This window comes from Hoplias malabaricus, chromosome X2, assembly GCF_029633855.1.
Source record: "Hoplias malabaricus isolate fHopMal1 chromosome X2, fHopMal1.hap1, whole genome shotgun sequence".
NCBI lineage: Eukaryota > Metazoa > Chordata > Actinopteri > Characiformes > Erythrinidae > Hoplias > Hoplias malabaricus.
Genome location: NC_089819.1, coordinates 25867026 through 25889200, shown reverse-complemented (window position 1 = coordinate 25889200; position 22175 = coordinate 25867026). Strand labels below are relative to the sequence as shown.

The following is a 22175-nucleotide window of genomic DNA, read 5'->3' as shown; positions in this document are numbered from 1 at the left end:
TTCACTAACTTAAATTTTACTCCAAAGTCAAAACTTGATAGTATATCAAAAAGATATTTATGATCAACTCGGTTGAATGCTTTCTCCTGATCTAACAAGATCAGACCGATATCAACAGGAGTAAATACCAGAGTCAATACCATGCACAGATAAGAACTTTGCCCTCACCAAGGCCCTTTTATGTTTTCTTTGAATATAGCACATAGTTCTTGTTGTTTTAATTCAATTTCATTTGCAAACCCGATAAATTTTGATTTACCATTAAATCAAATTTTTACAATGTCTCTTTCTGAAAAGACTCACAGAACTGTTTATCTTGTAAGAGCTTCGTATTAAAATACCATAAGCAACTCTTAGGAAAATAAGCAACAAGAGCAAAATCCACTTTGCACAAATGGTGGTTGGGAAAACTGGACCAAAGTGACTCAGTACCCGGCCTCTCTTTGGGGGAGACCAAAATCAAGTGCCTCCTTTACGCAGATGACCTTTTACTATCACCCACCAGAGAGGGACTTCAGAAAAGTTTACACGTCCAGAAGAAATACTGTCAACACTGGGCTCTGAAAGTAAACCACAGAAAAACTAAAATTGTGTCATTTCAAAGGAGGTCTAAGAACCAGGGGATGCACACCTTTACAATAAATAACACTAACATCAAGATGTTATAGAACCCATCGCTCTGTACAGCAGTGAGGTGTGGGGACCCCTAACACAAAACAGTTTTACCAAATGGGACAAGCATCCACCTGAAACCCTGCACCCTAAATTCTGCAAAAGCATCCTGCATATGCAGAGAAAAGCCCCCAGTAATGGCTGCAGGGCTGAACTAGGACAGTACCCCCTCAGAAAAGCGCTCTGAACTTAACCCTAACCCTGGAGGCATCTCAAACCCAGTGACACCCAGTCACTGTACTACAAAGCCCTGTCCAATCAGGAGCTCCACATCGATAGGAGTCCCCTCAGCCAGCTGGTCCTGACCTTAGTGACCTGCAACCCAACCACATTACAGAGTTCAAACATCCTCACCACACACTCGCTTAAACAATCAGACCCCAACACATCATCATCCAACAACAACACAACTACCTCACACACTGGACCCACACTATACACTGACAACACAACCACCTCACACACTGAACCCACACTATACACTGACAACACAACCACCTCACACACTGAACCCACACTATACACTGACAACACAACCACCTCACACACTGAACCCACACTATACACTGACAACACAACCACCTCACACACTGAACCCACACTATACACCAACACAACCACCTCACACACTGGACCCACATTATACACCGACAACACAACCATCTCACACACTGGACCCACACTATACACCGACAACACAACCACCTCACACACTGGACCCACACTATACACCGACAACACAACTACCTCACACACTGGACCCACACTATACACTGACATCACAACCACTTCACACACTGGACCCACACTATACACTGACAACACAACCACCTCACACACTGGACCCACACTATACACCGACAACACAACTACCTCACACACTGGACCCACACTATACACCAACAACACAACTACCTCACACACTGGACCCACACTATACACCACCACAATCACCTCACACACTGGACCCACACTACACATCGACAACACAACCACCTCACACACCGGACCCACACTATACACCACCACAATCACCTCACACACTGGACCCACACTATACACCGACAACACAACCACCTCACACACAGGACCCACACTATACACCACCACAATCACCTCACACACAGGACCCACACTATACACCGACAACACAACCACCTCACACACTGGACCCACACTATACACCAACAACACAACTACCTCACACACTGGACCCACACTATACACCAACAACACAACTACCTCACACATTGGACCCACACTATACACCAACAACACAACTAACTCACACACTGGACCCACACTATATACCAACACAACTACCTCACACACTGGACCCACACTATACACCAACACAACTACCTCACACACTGGACCCACACTATACACTACCACAATCACCTCACACATTGGACCCACACTATACAACACCACAATCACCTCACACACTGGACCCACACTATACACCACCACAATCACCTCACACACTGGACCCACACTATACACCAACAACACTACTACCTCACACACTGGACCCACACTAAACACCAACAACACTACTACCTCACACACTGGACCCACACTATACACCAACAACACTACTACCTCACACACTGGACCCACACTATACACCAACAACACAACTACCTCACACACTGGACCCACACTATACACCAACAACACAACTACCTCACACACTGGACCCACACCAACAACACAACTACCTCACACACTGGACCCACACCAACAACACAACTACCTCACACACTGGACCCACACCAACAACACAACTACCTCACACACTGGACCCACACCAACAACACAACTACCTCACACACTGGACCTACACCAACAACACAACTACCTCACACAATGGACCTACACCAACAACACAACTACCTCACACAATGGACCTACACCAACAACACAACTACCTCACACACTGGACCTACACCAACAACACAACTACCTCAAACACTGGACCCACACTATACACTGACAACACAACTACCTCACACACTGGACCCACACTATACACTGACAACACAACCACCTCACACACTGGACCCACACTATACACTGACAACACAACCACCTCACACACTGGACCCACACTATACACCGAAAACACAACCACCTCACACACTGGACCCACACTATACACCAACACGACCACCTTACACACTGGACCCACACTATACACCAACACGACCACCTTACACACTGGACCCACACTATACACCAACAACACGACCACCTTACACACTGGACCCACACTATACACCAACACAACTACCTCACACACTGGACCCACACTATACACCGACAACACAACTACCTCACACACTGGACCCACACTATACACCAAAAACACAACCACCTCACACACTGGACCCACACTATACACCAACACAACTACCTCACACACTGGACCCACACTATACACCAACACAACTACCTCACACACTGGACCCACACTATACACCAACAACACGACCACCTTACACACTGGACCCACACTATACACCAACAACACGACCACCTTACACACTGGACCCACACTATACACCAACACAACTACCTCACACACTGGACCCACACTATACACCAAAAACACAACCACCTCACACACTGAACCTGCACTATACACCAAGAACACAGCTACCTCACACACTAGACCCACACTATACACCGACAACACAACTTCAGAGACTACAGGGATTCCTCTCTTTTCTCTCTCTCTCTCTGTCTCTCTCTCTGTGTCTGTATTCAAAATCTTATGAAAATTTGCACCAAAATCAAATCAGGCTCTAGTTCACTGCAAACACACACACACACACACACAGAGACTATCAATTGTAAACACAGTGAGAACAGTGCTGTCAACAGTAAACATGCTCAAGATAATTCAGTCAGAAAATTACCGTCTCTCTCTGTCTGTGTCTCTGTCTCTCTCCCTTTCTTCCTTTCTCTTTGTCTCACAGGAACCCTGATGGCGATGTGCGTCCGTGGTGTTATATTGCGGAACATGAAGACGGAATCTACTGGAGGTTCTGTGAAATTCCCAGTTGTCAGAGTGAGTTAAAAGTTACTTTCTTTAACTCCATTCTAGTTTGATATTCATTGCACTCTGTAATTTTGCTGGGTGTAACCCACCCCTGTTCCCTGGGTCATGAGGACTGTAGCACTCAGGTTTACACAGAGACAACCTGGAGCACCAACTCTGACTCCCTGCAGGACCTCAGCCTTCCCATCTTCTGTTCTTCTCACTCCTCCAAGTCTCTTCAGGTTTCCTCATTCTCTCCTTCTTCCACTTATTTATACAAGTGTGTTTGGGAGGAGGTTGTAGGTGTGTGTTTGGGTCAAAGGAGTGGTGTGTAGTATAGTGTGGTGTGTAGTGGGGTGTAGTTTTTGGTGTAGTGTAGTGTGTATTACAGTGTGTAGTGTAGTGTATAGATTGTGGTGTGTTGTGTTGTGTGGTGTGTATTACACTGTGTAGTGTGATGTGTAGCTTGACATCTCAGTCCTGCTGATTTGCTGCTACATACTTTTATAGTATGCCAAAGATAGTTCTGTTGACCCTCACTACCTGACCTGAGCTTTGAGAGTGGTAGCTAATATGAAAGCTGGCTTTTACACCCAAAAGCTGCCAGAGCTGCTGCAATAACTCTGCTGTGAAATGCATCCCACTGTCAGAGTCGACACAGCTGGGTAGGCCAGACCGTGAGAAGACATGATTCACGAACCACGAACACAGGTGAAGTGTGAGAGTCAGTGACATGAACAAGCAAGCCTTTGACAACCTGGACAACCTGGACAACCTTTGGCATTGTGTAGGTCTTTAAGTCCTGGTATGGTGTCAAGATCTTGAGCAGAAATAGGACATGTAGATGGGTCAGAAACATGCAAAAGATTTTGGAAATAAACGGGTCTTGAGCCTGAAGGGCAACTAGGTCGGCGTCTGAAAAAGCAGGGTTAATGGAGACGATGGTACCTTTAACATTATCAGGCATCAGTATTGCTGCTGCTTGAGACCTGGTAATTGCTAGGACATAGAAGTCAGGTGGGTTTGGATAAAGGGAGGGATTGAATGTCCAAGGTGTGCCTTTGCAGGCCCCTTGTTTGGTTAAGATATCTGACTGGTCATTGAGATCTTTGTTCTCTCCTGAGATTCAAGAGTGCCCCCTCACCTTCTTCCAGTAGATGTGTAGGTCATGTGTGTCTACTAAGTGTTCACATGCTGCGAAAAACTGTAGGTATGAGGGTTTCCAAAATTTGTGGCACTTGGGCAGGGATATCTCCTTTGCATCGCCTGCAGGAGGCGAGTCCCGTGACTAGAGGGCTGTTCCAGTTTTGTGCATAACTCTCCTCCATGTCAAAGCTTTGAAGAGCCATTACCCAGGAGGCTACGCATGCATTAGTCACTACGCCCTCTCAAATTGGTTGGCTGTTCAGGAAAGTGACTGGCTGATGGTAAGTTTTATCAATCACCTTCTGACCACCTAGGTAGTTGGAGAAATGTTTGACTGCCCACACTGTTGCTAGCTGTGTCTTTTCACAGTCACTGTATTTGTTTTCAGGGGTCTGCATAGTTTTATTGGCATAGGCTACGACATGTTGGTTGATCATGTAGAATTCTTTGTTGCTGTCAGAATAGGCAAGGCACAGGGCCATGCAGAGCTTAGATTTTTGTGCTTGCATCGCTTGTTCCTGAGATTTGCCCTAGGTGAATTGGATATCCTTTTTTTAGTCGATCATAAAGTGGATGGCCTAGGTCTGCGTAGTTTTCAGTGGTGGGAGTAATTGCATACCCTAAGAAACTATGGAGTTACTTAAGATTGGTTGGTGCTGCCACACAGCTCCAGGGGTCTGGAGGTTGTGGGTTCGATTCCAGCTCCTGGTGACGGTCTGTGAGGAGTTGGTGTGTTCTCCCCGTGTCCGCGTGGGTTTCCTCCGGGTGCTCCGGTTTCCTCCCACAGTCCAAAAACACACGTTGCAGGTGGATTGGCGACTCGAAAGTGTCCGTAGGTGTGAGTGTGTGTGTCTGTGTTGCCCTGTGAAGGACTGGCGTCCCCTCCAGGGTGTATTCCCGCCTTGCGCCCGATGATTCCAGGTAGGCTCTGGACCCCCCGTGACCCTAAATTGGATAAGCGGTTACAGATAATGGATGGATGGATGGTTGGTGCTGCAATGTCTGTTACCCCTTGCACTCGACTCACTTGTCGTTTCACACCATCAGTGCTTACTAGTAGGCCGACATAATTCTTCTTTGTTCTTAACCATTGACTTGGGAGAGAGATATTTTCGCACATGCTGCCGTGAGCTGACCAAGAACATTAATCTCTTCTATGTGTGCCTGCAGGGAGCGGTTATGCATGAGGATGTCATCCACATATATCAGGGTGCCTTGCTCATGTGCATCGGAGCATGCATTATTCAAGAAAATGTTCAATTCTGATGGTGACTTGGCGTACCTGAAGGACACAGAGTGAATGTGTACTGTTGGTTCGCAAAGGTAGAAGCTAGCTTGTTTTGGTCTTTTGCTTGAACCGGGATAGTCCTGAATCCAGAGGCTACATCGATGGTGGAGAAGTATTTAGCGTTTCCGACGGAGGGTAGTTCTTCTTCTAATTGTGTAATTGGCCACTGGGGCAATGCCAACGGAATTTTACATTGGCAGAGAAACATTGAGAGAAACATTCCCAGACGAGTGGGAATGTGCATTTAGTGAATGGTTATGAGACCACAGTCCATTGAATATTTTGCAATAGTGTTTTGATATATATGAATCACACCACAGAGTTTGTGTTAGTTTCTTCCTAATCTTGGAGTGCATTCTTTTAGTACTTGTTTGACTTGAGCCATAAATTCAGAGTCAGATAGTTTATTTGGGATTTGGGGACTCATTGTATCCTCTCCCATTTTTGGCAGAAGGGATGGTTCCTGGGAGGATCCGAGGTATGAGTCCAAGGAAAGGACCATGACAGTCATTTGCTTATCATAAGCTAAGTCTTTTCTACAAATGGCATCTTTGACCATGTTCAAAGCCGAGAAGAGAGCGATGGCTTGTGTTAGTTGAGTATAGAACACCTTTGGTTCTGGGTGCTCGAGAAGCAGGGACTTAGGCATTGGTGCTATAATAGGGATTCATAACTCAAATTACATGGAATCACTGAATAGCCTACCCAAAGGGGATGATTGAGAGATCGTTAAGGATTGAGCGGTTTTGTGGCGTACAAACAGATAGGTGGATCTTGCCTGTGTTTCCACCAAAGGTGTGGCTTCAAAGATGAGGCCTAGTTCAAAGAACAGAGGTGATGGTTGGAAAAGCACATGAGCGTGACTTAAGTATTGGCCAGGCCGCATCACCAAGAAGATGGGTACATTTGCATTTTTACGGGTACCACTATGGGATCTCGGTTGGCCACCTGGCATGATTCAGGAATAGTTTGTCATGACCCTGGGTTGCTAGGATTTGAGCACAAAGTCTCTGCTGAAATTTCAGTTAAGGACCAAAGCACGTTATTAAGGGTGTCCACGAGGACATCTAGGTGCATCAATAAATCACTTCCAATATAAGTGTCATGTAGCAAGCTAGAGACAACCAAGAAGTAATGGTTGAGTACCCTTTTGTTCCACTGGATGGTTAGAGCACAAATCCCATCAGTGGGGTATGTTATCTTTGGCGCTGTGTCCAGAGGAAAGCGGCAAGGACTGCTCACCAAAAGGAATATTTGTTTTAGAGAGACAAGAGTGTCTCAGAAAGTGCTCGGCTTATGTTGGAGCCAGAACGGCATTGTTAACGTGATGATCTTGAATTATGAGGCAGGTTGTGATGGGAAGGTGTAGTGAAAATGCACAGAAATGTGCTCTGCTGTTCTAACATGGCATTAGGGGTCCAAAAAGAGATTGCGATCTCTGGAGTGGCCACCATAGGCTCTATTTCCACCTCCTTAGTGTGAGAGGTTGGACTGGGAGGCTTCTATCAATTCAAATTGGCCACAACACTGAGCATCCCAGTGGTGTGAGGTGGAGATGGGCAAAGGCACACGCACTTGTGCCCAGATCTTTGACTTTATGAAATGTCAATCAGTGGTTCGAATCGATTAAGGAGATCTTTGCCAATGAGGAAAGGTTGTTTCAAGAGGAGATATGTGGACTGGATGCACTAAAGTGATAGGTCCAATGGCTAAGTGTATAAACGCCCTTGATTGGATTGTGAGGCCATTACGTGACATACTGCCCCCACCAAACCCAATACCACTTCCACCACTACCCCTGCTGCCCCATCACTCACCCTACTGCTCCCACCACTCCCCCTACTGCCCCCACCAAACCCACTACCACTTCCACCACTACCCCTGCCGACCCATCACTCCCCCTGCCACCCCCACCTCTATTCCTGCCGCCGCCCCCACCTCTATTCCTGTCGCCGCCCCACCACTTCTCCTGCCGCCCCCACCACTCCTCCTGTCACCCTACCACTCCCCCTGCTCCCCCAACACTCCTCCTGCCACCACAACCACTACTCCTGCCACCCACACCAGTACTCCTGTCACCCACACCAGTACTCCTGCCACCCCACCACTACTCCTGCCTTTCCCCACCACTCCCCTTGCCTGCCCCACCACTACTCCTGCCACCCCATCACTCTCCCCTGCCGCCCCCACCACTCCTCCAGCTGCCCCAACCACTTCTCCAGCTGCCCCAGCACTCCCCCTGCTGCCCCACCACTCCCCAAGCACTCTTCCTGCTGCCCACACCACTCCGCCTTCCCCATCACTGCTCCCACCACTCCCCCTGTTACACCCACCACTCTGTCTCCCACACCACTCCCCTGTTTCATTCACACAGCAATAACCACCATTTCTCTTTCTCTCATTCCCACTGCCCCCATATCCTTTTCTTTTCCTTTCTATCTCTCTTTTTCTCTCTCTCATTTCCTCTCTCTTAGTGCCAGGAATTCTGGGATGTTTTAAGGATAACGGTCAGCCTCCTCCTCTGGCAGAGAGTTACCAGACGTCTCAGACACTCACCATTCAGAACTGTATCAGCTTCTGCCGTAAACAGAGATACAAGGTGAGCACTGCGTTATGAAAAAAATTTTACAAAAGCATAGTCTGTCCCAGAAGCACTGAACTTCACTATGTAAGATTCTGTGGGATATGGCTAGTTAAGAAAGGGGGTTGTGCTAAATGCCTGTTTAAGGATTCTAAAGCTTCTTCAGCTTTAAGAGACCACTCCAGTGTTTTGGGATTTCCTTTAAGAACAGCAGAAATAGAATCTCCCGTAAAATGTGCAAACTCTAGGAACCTCTCTGGCTGGTTAATATTTGAAAATATGGGCCAGTTAGCTTCCTTAGGTTCATCCATAAATATGCTGATCTCACTGATGATGTAGTGACCTCACTGTCTGTGAAATTCATACTTGTCCCATATAAAAAAATTTTAAATCTCACTTTTTAAAGTCTGAGGACTCTACGCAAATATATACAGTTTAGGCTGCAGGTGTCCTAACGTTGTTTAACACATCATTAACAAAGACCTGGAAAACTGAGGGTTCCCTAAAGAGTCCAAACCACATCACCAGGTATTCACAGTACCCCCCAGTGGTAATAAATACTCTCTTCCTTTCATCCCACTACTTGATCTGAAATAAATTATAAGCAGTATAGGGGTCAAGCTGGGTGCACTACTAGGGGAGAAGTTATGGACGTGGGTAGACTGTTCTGTGGTGCAGTCAAAAGCGTTTTGTGAAGTAAAAAGATATGACAACTTCAATGAGATATGGCATATGTTACTTGTATAAACTGTGATTAATCAGTAATTCCCCCTCTCTCTGTCTCTCTCTCTCTCTGTCTCTCTCTCTCTCTGTCTCCATCTCTTTATCACTGTCTTTCTCTCTGTCTCTCTCTCTCTCTTTGTCTCCATCTCTTTATCTCATTCTCTGTCTCCATCTCTTTATCACTCTCTCTGTCTCCATCTCTTTATCTCTCTCTCTCTCTCTGTCTCTCTCTATCTCCATCTCTTTATATCTTTCTCTCTGTCTCCGTCTCTTTATCTCTCTCTCTGTCTCCATCTCATTATCTCTCTCTCTGTCTCCATCTCATTATCTCTCTTTATTGCTCTCTCTGTCTCCGTCTCTTTATTTCTCTCTCTGTCTCCATCTCTTTATTTCTTTCTCTGTCTGTCTCTTAGTTGGCTGGTATGGAGTCTGGCTATGCATGTTTCTGTGGGAATGATCTGGATTATGACGTCCATCTCCCGACGCTGGAGTGTAGCCATGTTTGTTTTGGAAATCAGCAGCAGCCCTGCGGTGGAGACGGGCACATCATCGTCTTCCACAGTCAGTTCATCTACCACACCTTTAATATTGTCCATCATGTCCTCTACTCAATTAATCTACCGCACCTTTAACACTGTCCCTAATGTCCTCTACTCAGTTCATCTACCGCACCTTTAACACTGTCCCTAATGTCCTCTACTCAGTTAATCTACCACACCTTTAACACTGTCCCTAATGTCCTCTACTCAGTTAATCTACCACACCTTTAACACTGTCCATCATGTCCTGTAGTCAGTTAAAGGTGCAGTAGATTAACTGAGTAGAGGACATTAGAGACAGTGTCAATCTACCGCACATTTAACACTATCCCTAATGTCCTCTACTCAGTTTAGCCACTGCACCTTTAACACTGTCCCTAATGTCCTCTACTCAGTTAATCTACCACACCTTTAACACTGTCCATCATGTCCTGTAGTCAGTTAAAGGTGCGGTAGATTAACTGAGTAGAGGACATTAGAGACAGTGTCAATCTACCGCACATTTAACACTATCCCTAATGTCCTCTACTCAGTTTAGCCACTGCACCTTTAACACTGTCCCTAATGTCCTCTACTCAGTTCATCTACCACACCTTTAACACTATCCCTAATGTCCTCTACTCAGTTTAGCCACTGCACCTTTAACACTGTCCCTAATGTCCTCTACTCAGTTAATCTACCGCACCTTTAACACTGTCCCTAATGTCCTCTACTCAGTTAATCTACCGCACATTTAACACTGTCCCTAATGTCCTGTAGTCAGTTAAAGGTGCGGTAGATTAACTGAGTAGAGGACATTAGGGACAGTGTTAATCTACTGCACCTTTAACACTGTCCCTAATGCCCTTTACTCAGTTTAGCCACTGCACCTTTAACACTGTCCCTAATGTCCTCTACTCAGTTCATCTACCACACCTTTAACACTATCCCTAATGTCCTCTACTCAGTTAATCTACCACACCTTTAACACTGTCCCTAATGTCCTTTACTCAGTTAATCTACCGCACCTTTAACTGAGTAGAGGACATTAGGGACAGTGTTAAAGGTGCAGTGGCTGAACTGAGTAGAGGACATTAAGGACAGTGTTAAAGGTGCGATAGATTAACTGAGTAGAGGACATGATGGACAGTGTTAAAGGTGTGGTAGATTAACTGAGTAGAGGACATTAGGGACAGTGTTAAAGGTGCAGTGGCTGAACTGAGTAGAGGACATTAGGGACAGTGTTAAAGGTGTGGTAGATGAACTGAGTAGAGGACATGAGACAGGGTTAAATGTGCGGTAGATTAACATTGTCCCTAATGTCCTCCACTCAGTCCAGTTACTGCACCTTTAACACTGTCCCTAATGTCCTCTACTCAGTTAATCTACCGCACCTTTAACATTGTCTCTCATGTCCTCTACTCAGTTAATCTACTGCAGCTTTAACACTGTCCGTAATGTCCTCTACTCAGTTAATCTACCGCACCTTTAACACTGTCCCTAATGTCCTCTACTCAGTTAATCTACCGCACCTTTAACACTGTCCCTAAAGTCCTCTACTCAGTTAATCTACCGCACCTTTAACACTGTCCCTAAAGTCCTCTACTCAGTTCAGCCACTGCACCTTTATCACTGTCCTTAATGTCCTCTACTCAGTTAATCTACCACACCTTTAACACTGTCCATCATGTCCTCTACTCAGTTAATCTCCCGCAGCTTTAACACTGTCCCTAATGTCCTCTACTCAGTTCATCTACTGCACCTTTATCACTGTCCCTAATGTCCTCTACTCAGTTCAGCCACCGCACCTTTAACACTGTACCTAATGTCCTCTACTCAGTTAATCTACTGCACTTTTAACCCTGTCTCTCATGTCTTCTACTCAGTTAATTTACCGCACCTTCAAGACTGTCCCTAATGTCCTCAACTCAGTCCAGTTACTGCACCTTTAACACGGTCCCTCATGTCCTCCACTCAGTCCAGTTACTGCACCTTTAACACGGTCCCTCATGTCCTCCACTCAGTCCAGTTACTGCACCTTTAACACTGTCCCTCATGTCCTCCACTCAGTCCAGTTACTGCACCTTTAACACGGTCCCTCATGTCCTCCACTCAGTCCAGTTACTGCACCTTTAATACTGTCTCTCATGTCCTTGTCTCTCATGTCCTCTACTCAGTTCATCTACTGCACCTTTATAACTGTCCCTAATGTCCTCTACTCAGTTCATCTACTGCACCTTTATCACTGTCCCTAATGTCCTCTACTCATTTCATCTACTGCACCTTTATCACTGTCTCTCATGTCCTCTACTCAGTTCATCTACCGCACCTTTAACGCTGTCCTTAATGTCCTCTACCCAGTTCAGCCACCGCACCTTTAACACTGTACCTGATGTCCTCTACTCAGTTAATCTACTGCACTTTTAACCCTGTCTCTCATGTCTTCTACTCAGTTAATTTACCGCACCTTCAAGACTGTCCCTAATGTCCTCAACTCAGTCCAGTTACTGCACCTTTAACACGGTCCCTCATGTCCTCAACTCAGTCCAGTTACTGCACCTTTAACACGATCCCTCATGTCCTCCACTCAGTCCAGTTACTGCACCTTTAACACGGTCCCTCATGTCCTCCACTCAGTCCAGTTACTGCACCTTTAACACGGTCCCTCATGTCCTCCACTCAGTCCAGTTACTGCACCTTAATACTGTTTCTCATGTCCTTGTCTCTCATGTCCTCTACTCAGTTAATCTACCGCAGCTTTAACACTGTCCCTAATGTCCTCTACTCAGTTAATCTACCGCACCTTTAACACTGTCCCTAATATCCTCTACTCAGTTAATCTACCGCAGCTTTAACACTGTCCCTAATGTCCTCTACTCAGTTCATCTACTGCACCTTTATCACTGTCCCTAATGTCCTCTACTCAGTTCATCTACTGCACCTTTATCACTGTCTCTCATGTCCTCTACTCAGTTCATCTACCGCACCTTTAACACTGTCCTTAATGTCCTCTACCCAGTTCAGCCACTGCACCTTTAACACTGTACCTAATGTCCTCTACTCAGTTAATCTACCGCACTTTTAACCCTGTCTCTGATGTCTTCTACTCAGTTAATTTACCGCACCTTCAAGACTGTCCCTAATGTCCTCAACTCAGTCCAGTTACTGCACCTTTAACACGGTCCCTCATGTCCTCAACTCAGTCCAGTTACTGCACCTTTAACACGGTCCCTCATGTCCTCCACTCAGTCCAGTTACTGCACCTTTAACATGGTCCCTCATGTCCTCCACTCAGTCCAGTTACTGCACCTTTAACACGGTCCCTCATGTCCTCCACTCAGTCCAGTTACTGCACCTTTAACACGGTCCCTCATGTCCTCCACTCAGTCCAGTTACTGCACCTTTAACACGGTCCCTCATGTCCTCCACTCAGTCCAGTTACTGCACCTTTAACACGGTCCCTCATGTCCTCCACTCAGTCCAGTTACTGCACCTTTAACACTGTCCCTAATGTTCTCTACTCAGTTAATCTACCACACCTTTAACACTGTCCCTCATGTCCTCCACTCAGGTACACTGACACATGGGTGCCAGGATATTTAAAATATTTTGTACTTCTCGTTTTAAACATGGCCACCCTGTGTGTGTGTGTGTATGTGTATGTGTGTGTAGCTAGAGTTGGAGCATGTGGAGGGAACTACACGTCTCAGTCGGCTGTGATCTACTCCCCGGATTTTCCCGACAATTACTCACCTGGACGTGTGTGTTACTGGACCATACAGGTACACAACACAATGCACTACACAAACACACAACACAACAAACTACACAACCACAACACACTACACAAACACACAGCACAACATATCATACTACATACAACACAACACACTACACAAACACACAACAACACACTAAACACAACATACTACACACAACACAACATAACATACTACATACAACGCAACAAACTACACAAACACACAACACACCACACTGCACACAACACAACACACTAAACACAACATACTACACACAACACAACATAACATACTACATACAACGCAACAAACTACACAAACACACAACACACCACACTGCACACAACACAACAAACTACATATGAAAAAACATACTACACACAACACAACACACTACACAAAAAACTACATACCACACAACACACTTCACACCACACAACACTACACAAACACACTATACTACACAACACCACACACTACACACCACACAAACACACTACACAACACAACATTATACACTATCCCTAATGTCCTCTACTCAGTTTAGCCACTGCACCTTTAACACTGTCCTCTGTCCAGTTAATCTACCGCACCTTTAACTGAGTAGAGGACATTAGGGACAGTGTTAAAGGTGCAGTGGCTGAACTGAGTAGAGGACATTAGGGACAGTGTTAAAGGTGTGGTAGATGAACTGAGTAGAGGACATGAGACAGGGTTAAATGTGCGGTAGATTAACACTGTCCCTAATGTCCTCCACTCAGTCCAGTTACTGCACCTTTAACACTGTCCCTAATGTCCTCTACTCAGTTAATCTACCGCAGCTTTAACACTGTCCCTAATGTCCTCTACTCAGTTAATCTACCGCACCAACATTATACACTACACAACACAGTGCACAACCAATTTCACAACATAACACAACACACCACACTACACACTGTGTGTGTGTGTGTGTGTGTGTGTGTGTGTGTGTGTGTGTGTGTGTGTGTGTCCAGGTTCCTGGAGCATCCTCCATCCTATTTAACTTCACGTACTTCAGTATAACGGACCAGGCTGACCTGGTGGAGATCCTGGATGGATACACTAACCTGGTGGTTGCTAGATTCGATGGGAGAAATCCCCCACGGGAAGTTGTCAACTTTACGGCAGATTTCGCCATTCTGTATTTCTACTCAGACAGAACCAATGAAGCCCAGGGATTCTCCATGATTTACCAAGGTCCATCTTCACATGTTAATAATCAGTCTTAATTATTATTTATTCATTCACTGTCTGTAGCCCTTATCCAGTTCAGGGCGGCGGTGGGTCCGGAGCCTACCCAGAATTACTGGGCGCAAGGCAGGAACACACCCTGGAGGGGGCGCCAGTCCTTCACAGGGAGAAACACACTCACACATTCACACCTACGGACACTTTTGAGTCTCCAATCCACCTACCAACGTGTGTTTTTGGAGCGTGGGAGGAAACCCGGAGCACCCGGAGGAAACCCTCACAGACAGAGAGAACACACCACACTCCTCACAGACAGTCACCCAGAGGAAACCCACGCAAACACAGGGAGAACACACCACACTTCTCACAGACAGTCACCCGGAGGAAACCCACACAGACACAGAGAGAAAACACCACACTCCTCACAGACAGTCACCCGGAGGAAACCCACGCAGACACAGAGAGAAAACACCACACTCCTCACAGACAGTCACCCGGAGGAAACCCACGCAGACACAGAGAGAAAACACCACACTCCTCACAGACAGTCACCCGGAGGAAACCCACGCAGACACAGAGAGAACACACCACACTCCTCACAGACAGTCACCCGGAGGAAACCCACGCAGACACAGAGAGAACACACCACACTCCTCACAGACAGTCACCCGGAGGAAACACACGCAGACACAGAGAGAACACACCACACTCCTCACAGTCAGTCACCCTGAGGAGACCCACGCAGACACAGAGAGAACACACCACACTCCTCACAGACAGTCACCTGGAGGAAACCCACGCAGACACAGAGAGAACACACCACACTCCTCACAGACAGTCACCCGGAGGAAACCCACGCAGACACAGAGAGAACACACCACACTCCTCACAGACACTCGGAGCGGGACTCAAGCCCACAACTTCCAGGATCCTGGAGCTGTGACAGACACGCTACCTCCTGCTCCACTGTGCTGCCCTGTTACTATTATTAATTCTGTCATTTTTATTATGGTTATTATTATTGTTATGATTATTGTCAATGCCAATCTGTCAATAAAATTTAAGAAGAGACAATGTGGGGGCAGTGTAAAAACTGACCAGCAGATCTGATTTCTGTTATTATTATTATTATCCATCCATCCATCCATCCATTATCTGTAACCGCTTATCCAATTTAGGGTCGCGGGGGGTCCAGAGCCTACCTGGAAACATTGGGCGCAAGGCGGGAATACACCCCGGAGGGGACGCCAGTCCTTATTATTATTATTATTATTATTATTATTATTATTATTATTATTATTATTATTACTGTTTCTATTGTTATGATTAAAATTTTTATTAAAAGAATACCGAACAATATTCTTTACAGAGACAGGGACAGAGAGAGAGAGAAAGAGAGATAGACATACAGATAGTGTTGGTGATGAAGGACGTGTCCCCTCACAGTGAAGTGTGTACCATGTCCCTGCAGCATTCCAGCCGCATCGCCGAGCTGAGGAGGAAGAGGAGGAGGGTGATGGAGGTCAGGGTGTGGTCAGCACGGTGGAGCCGTGGTCCGTCAGCAGCAGCAGCAGCACAGAGAGATTCAACATCAGCTTCAACCAAAAATCCTCCTCCATTTTCGTCATCACCTCCAGCCCCGACAAACCTCCCCACTCCCCAGGTCAGTGGACCCCTGGACACACCCACAGTATGTACACTCGCTCTCTCTCTCTCTCTCTTTCTCCCACTTCCCCTCTCTTGCTCAGTACTCTCTGTGTTGATGTGACAGGTTTATATCACTGTTGTAATGATATTAATATCAAGCTGTTAATGCAACTGCTATCTCTTACAACACAAGGCTGCGGATCCCAGACTAAACCCCCGAGCCGTTCCCAGACTGAACCCCGAGCTGGGCCTGGGCTGAATTCCTATCCATACATGGGTGGTTTGGGGCAATAAACTGGGAAAACTGGATGTGATATTTTGACTCTGGAAACCCTGGACAGTTACATATTGGGTAGGAAAATGGGAGAGAACTGGGCAGGGCGGGTGGCGATCTTGTCCAATCGAGATGTTCTCTCTTTATTAGATATCAAGACAGTTTTAGCCAACCTCCTCTTTGATTGTTTTGGGCTTTAGGAGCTGAACAGAAAGTCTTAGGATTTGATTACCTCCAAACCCAATTAGACAGAAACCAACCAATCACTTTCTTATTTAAAACCACTCAGGAAACTTCTTGGGTTATAGATAAGTCTGCCATTTTTTGGTGTAAATCTCATATTTTCATAAATGGTGACATTTCTCAGGACGACAATTTCTGGACTTTTACTGGACGTTATCTGAGCAGGAAGTTTGGAGTATTTTTATTTGTATATTTTAAAATTTTAAAAAGACTAATCAGCCGACGTGTTCTAGGTTTTGTATTGAGAGATTTTAATACATGTTTTATTCAGAACAGAAAAAAACAGTGTCCAAAAGGGGCCCTGTTAATTACAGAGTGCACGAAGGAGTTCATTTTCATTCCCTGTTCTGTGCAGTCTCTGATTAATTAATCTTCATCATCCTCTTCCTCATTCTCGTAAAATTTGTGTGTGTTTTACAGTGTGGACCATTTACGCTCTTGTGGCACTGCTAACGTTAACTGTCATTGCCATGGTGGCCAAGCTCCTCCTGCACATCACAGTCAAGTATGAACACAGAAGACAGAATAAACACTGAGACACACAATAAGCACTGAGCACAGATTAAGCACAGCACAGATAAAGCACTGAGACAAAGAATAAACACAGAGACACAGAATAAACACAGAGACACAGCATAAACACAGAGACACAGAATAAACACAGAAGACACAGAATAAACACAGAAGACACAGAATAAACACAGAAGACACAATAAACACTGAGACACACAATAAACACTGAGCACAGATTAAGCACAGCACAGATTAAGCACTGAGACAAAGAATAAACACAGAGAGACAGAATAAACACAGAGAGACAGAATAAACACAGAAGACAGAATAAACAGAGACACAGAATAAACACAGAGAGACAGCATAAACACAGAGAGACAGAATAAACACAGAGAGACACAGAATAAACACAGAGAGACACAGAATAAACACAGAGACACAGAATAAACACAGAAGACACAGAATAAACACAGAAGACACAATAAACACTGAGACACACAATAAACACTGAACACAGATTAAGCACAGCACAGATTAAGCACTGAGACACAGAATAAACACAGAGAGACAGAATAAACACAGAGAGACAGAATAAACACTGAGCCACAGAATAAACACTGACCACAGAGTAATCACCAAACACAAAATAAACTCTGACCACAGATACAAACACTGAGTACACAATAATCACTGAGGCACAGAATAAACGCTGAGCACAGAATCATCACTGAGCACAGAATAAACGCTGAACACAGAATAAACACTGAGACACAGAATAAACGCTGACCACAGAATAAACGCTGAACACAGAATAATCACTGAACACAGAATAAACAGAGACATAGAATAAACACTGAGACACTGTTTCCTCCTCCTCTATTGCATCCCTCATACTCAGCACTGAACACTCTCTTTTTCTCTTTGTCTCATTCTCAGAAACCCCTTTATTCCCTCTGTTTCCGAGTCGTGTTCTCAGCGTTCTGTGCCGGAGCCGTGGATCATTTTCTACCGACCGTCCACCATCTCCCTGTTCAAGAACAAACTGAAGAACCACCATGGAGACCTTAATCCACTAGTACAAAACTAACACACACACACGCAGGTGGAGGAATCCAAGGTCATCACACTGTGGATCTGATTCATTATTGGTGGAGGACATTAGGGGACAACAGCCCCCGGGAGACAGGGAGGACATTACTGACCACAATATCCAAATAGTTTTGGGCATTGGACACAGCAGGATTTCACAGCTCTGAGAAAAACAACTACAAACAACACCAAGCCACAGAATAAAAAACAACACCAAGTCACAAACAAACAACACCATGTCACAAACAATATCAAACCACAAACACCACGTCACAGAAAAATAAACCGCACTAAGCCACACAAAAATAAACAACACCAAGCCACAAACAAACAATACCAAGCCACAAAATAATAAACAACATTAAGTCACAAACAAACAACACCAAGCCACAAACACCACCAAGCCACAAACACCACGTCTCAGAAAAATAAACCGCACTAAGCCACACAAAAATAAACAACACCAAGCACAAACAAACAACACCAAGCCACAGAATAATAAACAACATTAAGTCACAAACAAAAACCACCAAGCCACAAACACCACGTCTCAGAAAAATAAACCACACTAAGTCACACAAAAATAAACACCAAGCCACAAACAAACAATACCAAGCCACAGAATAATAAACAACATTAAGTCACAAACAAACACCACCAAGCCACAAACAAACACCATGTCACAGAAAAATAAACCGCACTAAGCTACAGAAAAACAAACTACAAAAAACACAAACAAACCGACAACATCCAGAAGAACCTTAACCACAGAAAAGTAAACATGGAGACGTAACCAAGGAAACTTAACTACAAAAATGTTATCATGGTAGCCTCAACAGCTGAGCTGTAACCATAGTCAAGGTGTGGAAGGAACTGTGGCATTAAGAGACAGAAATGTGGCTCTTTTTGTATCAGTTACTTTCAGAAAAAACTATTCAGATTTTGCATTGATCAGTTGTACAAAAACAAACAAACAAATGCGAGGTATCAGAGTTTTCAGAGAGGAATGTCTCCTGTGAGCTATGTTCGAAGGGTCAGTGATTTGTTTTTGTTGATTCAGAGAGTTGTGCGTGGGGCTTGTTTGAAAAATATTTAATTATTTTTGTTTATTTCTTTGTTTTGGATATGTCAGTGTCTCTAACGTCTTTATACAGAGTCTCAGTTAGAAACAAGTCCTTTATTTTGAAATAAATAGTGCTTCCCTTGTCATCACACACACACACACACACACACACACTGCAGTTCCTTGGGAAAGGTGATTTAATTTTCAGTTATTTCACTTACTTAAGTTATAAACAATTTACATAAACTTAAATCAGGATGTGAGGGAGTTTCCTCAGGAGTTCACGATGAGGACACTGCGGTCGGAGAGGAACTGGGTGACTGGACACTACTCAGACCCTCAGGCTGGACAGTGAAGGAAATGTTCTGGATTTTTTCTGCAGCTGTAAAATAATGAATTTATGATTTATTACAATTTTGTCTAAAAATGAAATCTCACTTTTGTACTTCACCCTGAATATATGTAAATGACTCTACAACTCGGTACACTAATCTGTACACGACTCTACAGCTCCATACATGACGCTACAAGTCCGTACACAACTTTACAGTGCCTTACATGACTCTACAGCTCTCTACATGACTTTACAGCACCTTACACGACTTTACAGCTCCGTACACAACCCTACAGCTCTCTACCTGACTCTACAGCTCTCAGCACAACTCTACAGCTCTCTACCTGACTCTACAGCTCTCTACATGACTTTACAGCACCTTACACGACTTTACAGCTCCGTACACATCTTTACAGCTCCGTACATGACTCTACAGCTCTCTACCTGACTCTACAGCTCTCAGCATGACTCTACAGCTCTCTACCTGACTCTACAGCTCTCAGCATGACTCTACAGCTCTCTACCTGACTCTACAGCTCTCAGCACGACTCTACAGCTCTCTACCTGACTCTACAGGTCTCTACATGACTTTACAGCACCTTACACGACTTTACAGCTCCGTACACATCTTTACAGCCAGTACATGACTCTACAGCTCTCAGCATGACTCTACAGCTCTCTACCTGACTCTACAGCTCTCAGCACGACTCTACAGCTCTCAGCATGACTTTACAGCTCTCTACCTGACTCTACAGCTCTCAGCATGACTCTACAGCTCTCTACCTGACTCTACAGCTCTCAGCATGACTCTACAGCTCCCTACCTGACTCTACAGCTCTCAGCACGACTCTACAGCTCTAGACACGACTCTACAGCACCTTACACGACTTTACAGCTCCATACACGACTCTACAGCTCTCTACTTGACTCTACAGCTCTCAGCATGACTCTACAGCTCTCTACCTGACTCTACAGCTCTCAGCATGACTCTACAGCTCTAGACACGACTCTACAGCACCTTACACGACTTTACAGCTCCGTAGACGACTCTACAGCTCTCTACCTGATTCTACAGCTCTCAGCATGACTCTATAGCTCTCTACATGACTTTACAGCACCATACACGACTTTACAGCTCCGTACACGACTCTACAGCTCTCTACCTGACTCTACAGCTCTGGACACGACTCTACAGCTCTCAGCACGACTCTACAGCTCTCAGCACGACTCTACAGCTCTGGACACGACTCTACAGCTCTCTACCTGACTCTACAGCTCTGGACACGACTCTACAACTCTCTACCTGACTCTACAGCTCTGGACACGACTCTACAGCTCTCTACCTGACTCTACAGCTCTCAGCATGACTTTACAGCTCCATAGACGACTCTACAGCCCTCTACCTGACTCTACAGCCCTCTACCTGACTCTACAGCTCTCAGCATGACTCTACAGCTCTCTACCTGACTCTACAGCTCTCAGCACGACTCTACAGCTCTCTACCTGACTCTACAGCTCTCTACATGACTTTACAGCACCTTACACGACTTTACAGCTCCGTACACGACTTTACAGCTCTCTACCTGACTCTACAGCTCTCAGCATGACTCTACAGCTCTCTACCTGACTCTACAGCTCTCAGCATTACTTTACAGCTCTCTACCTGACTCTACAGCTCTCAGCACGACTCTACAGCTCTCTACCTGACTCTACAGCTCTCAGCACGACTCTACAGCTCTCTACCTGACTCTACAGCTCTCAGCACGACTCTACAGCTCTCTACCTGACTCTACAGCTCTCAGCACGACTCTACAGCTCTCTACATGACTTTACAGCACCTTACACGACTCTACAGCTCTCAGCACGACTCTACAGCTCTCTACATGACTTTACAGCACCTTACACGACTCTACAGCTCTCAGCACGACTCTACAGCTCTCTACATGACTTTACAGCACCTTACACGACTTTACAGCTCCGTACACGACTTTACAGCTCTCTACCTGACTCTACAGCTCTCTACCTGACTCTACAGCTCTGGACACGACTTTACAGCTCTCTACCT

At 45.4% G+C, this 22175-nt stretch overlaps 1 protein-coding gene across 1 annotated transcript in view; it reads left to right on the top strand.

The window, feature by feature from the left end:
- LOC136677436 (kremen protein 1-like) overlaps positions 1–18950 on the top strand; it is a 49265-nt gene extending 30315 nt beyond the window's left edge. Inside the window, exons 3-10 of the mRNA XM_066654955.1 lie at positions 3657–3748; positions 8627–8751; positions 9870–10017; positions 13647–13756; positions 14731–14953; positions 16419–16610; positions 17532–17616; positions 18561–18950. Of these exons, the coding sequence (XP_066511052.1) occupies positions 3657–3748; positions 8627–8751; positions 9870–10017; positions 13647–13756; positions 14731–14953; positions 16419–16610; positions 17532–17616; positions 18561–18711 (1126 nt within the window). The 3' untranslated portion in view covers positions 18712–18950. The remainder of the gene's footprint in view (positions 1–3656; positions 3749–8626; positions 8752–9869; positions 10018–13646; positions 13757–14730; positions 14954–16418; positions 16611–17531; positions 17617–18560) is intronic.
- Positions 18951–22175: the final 3225 nt, after the last annotated feature.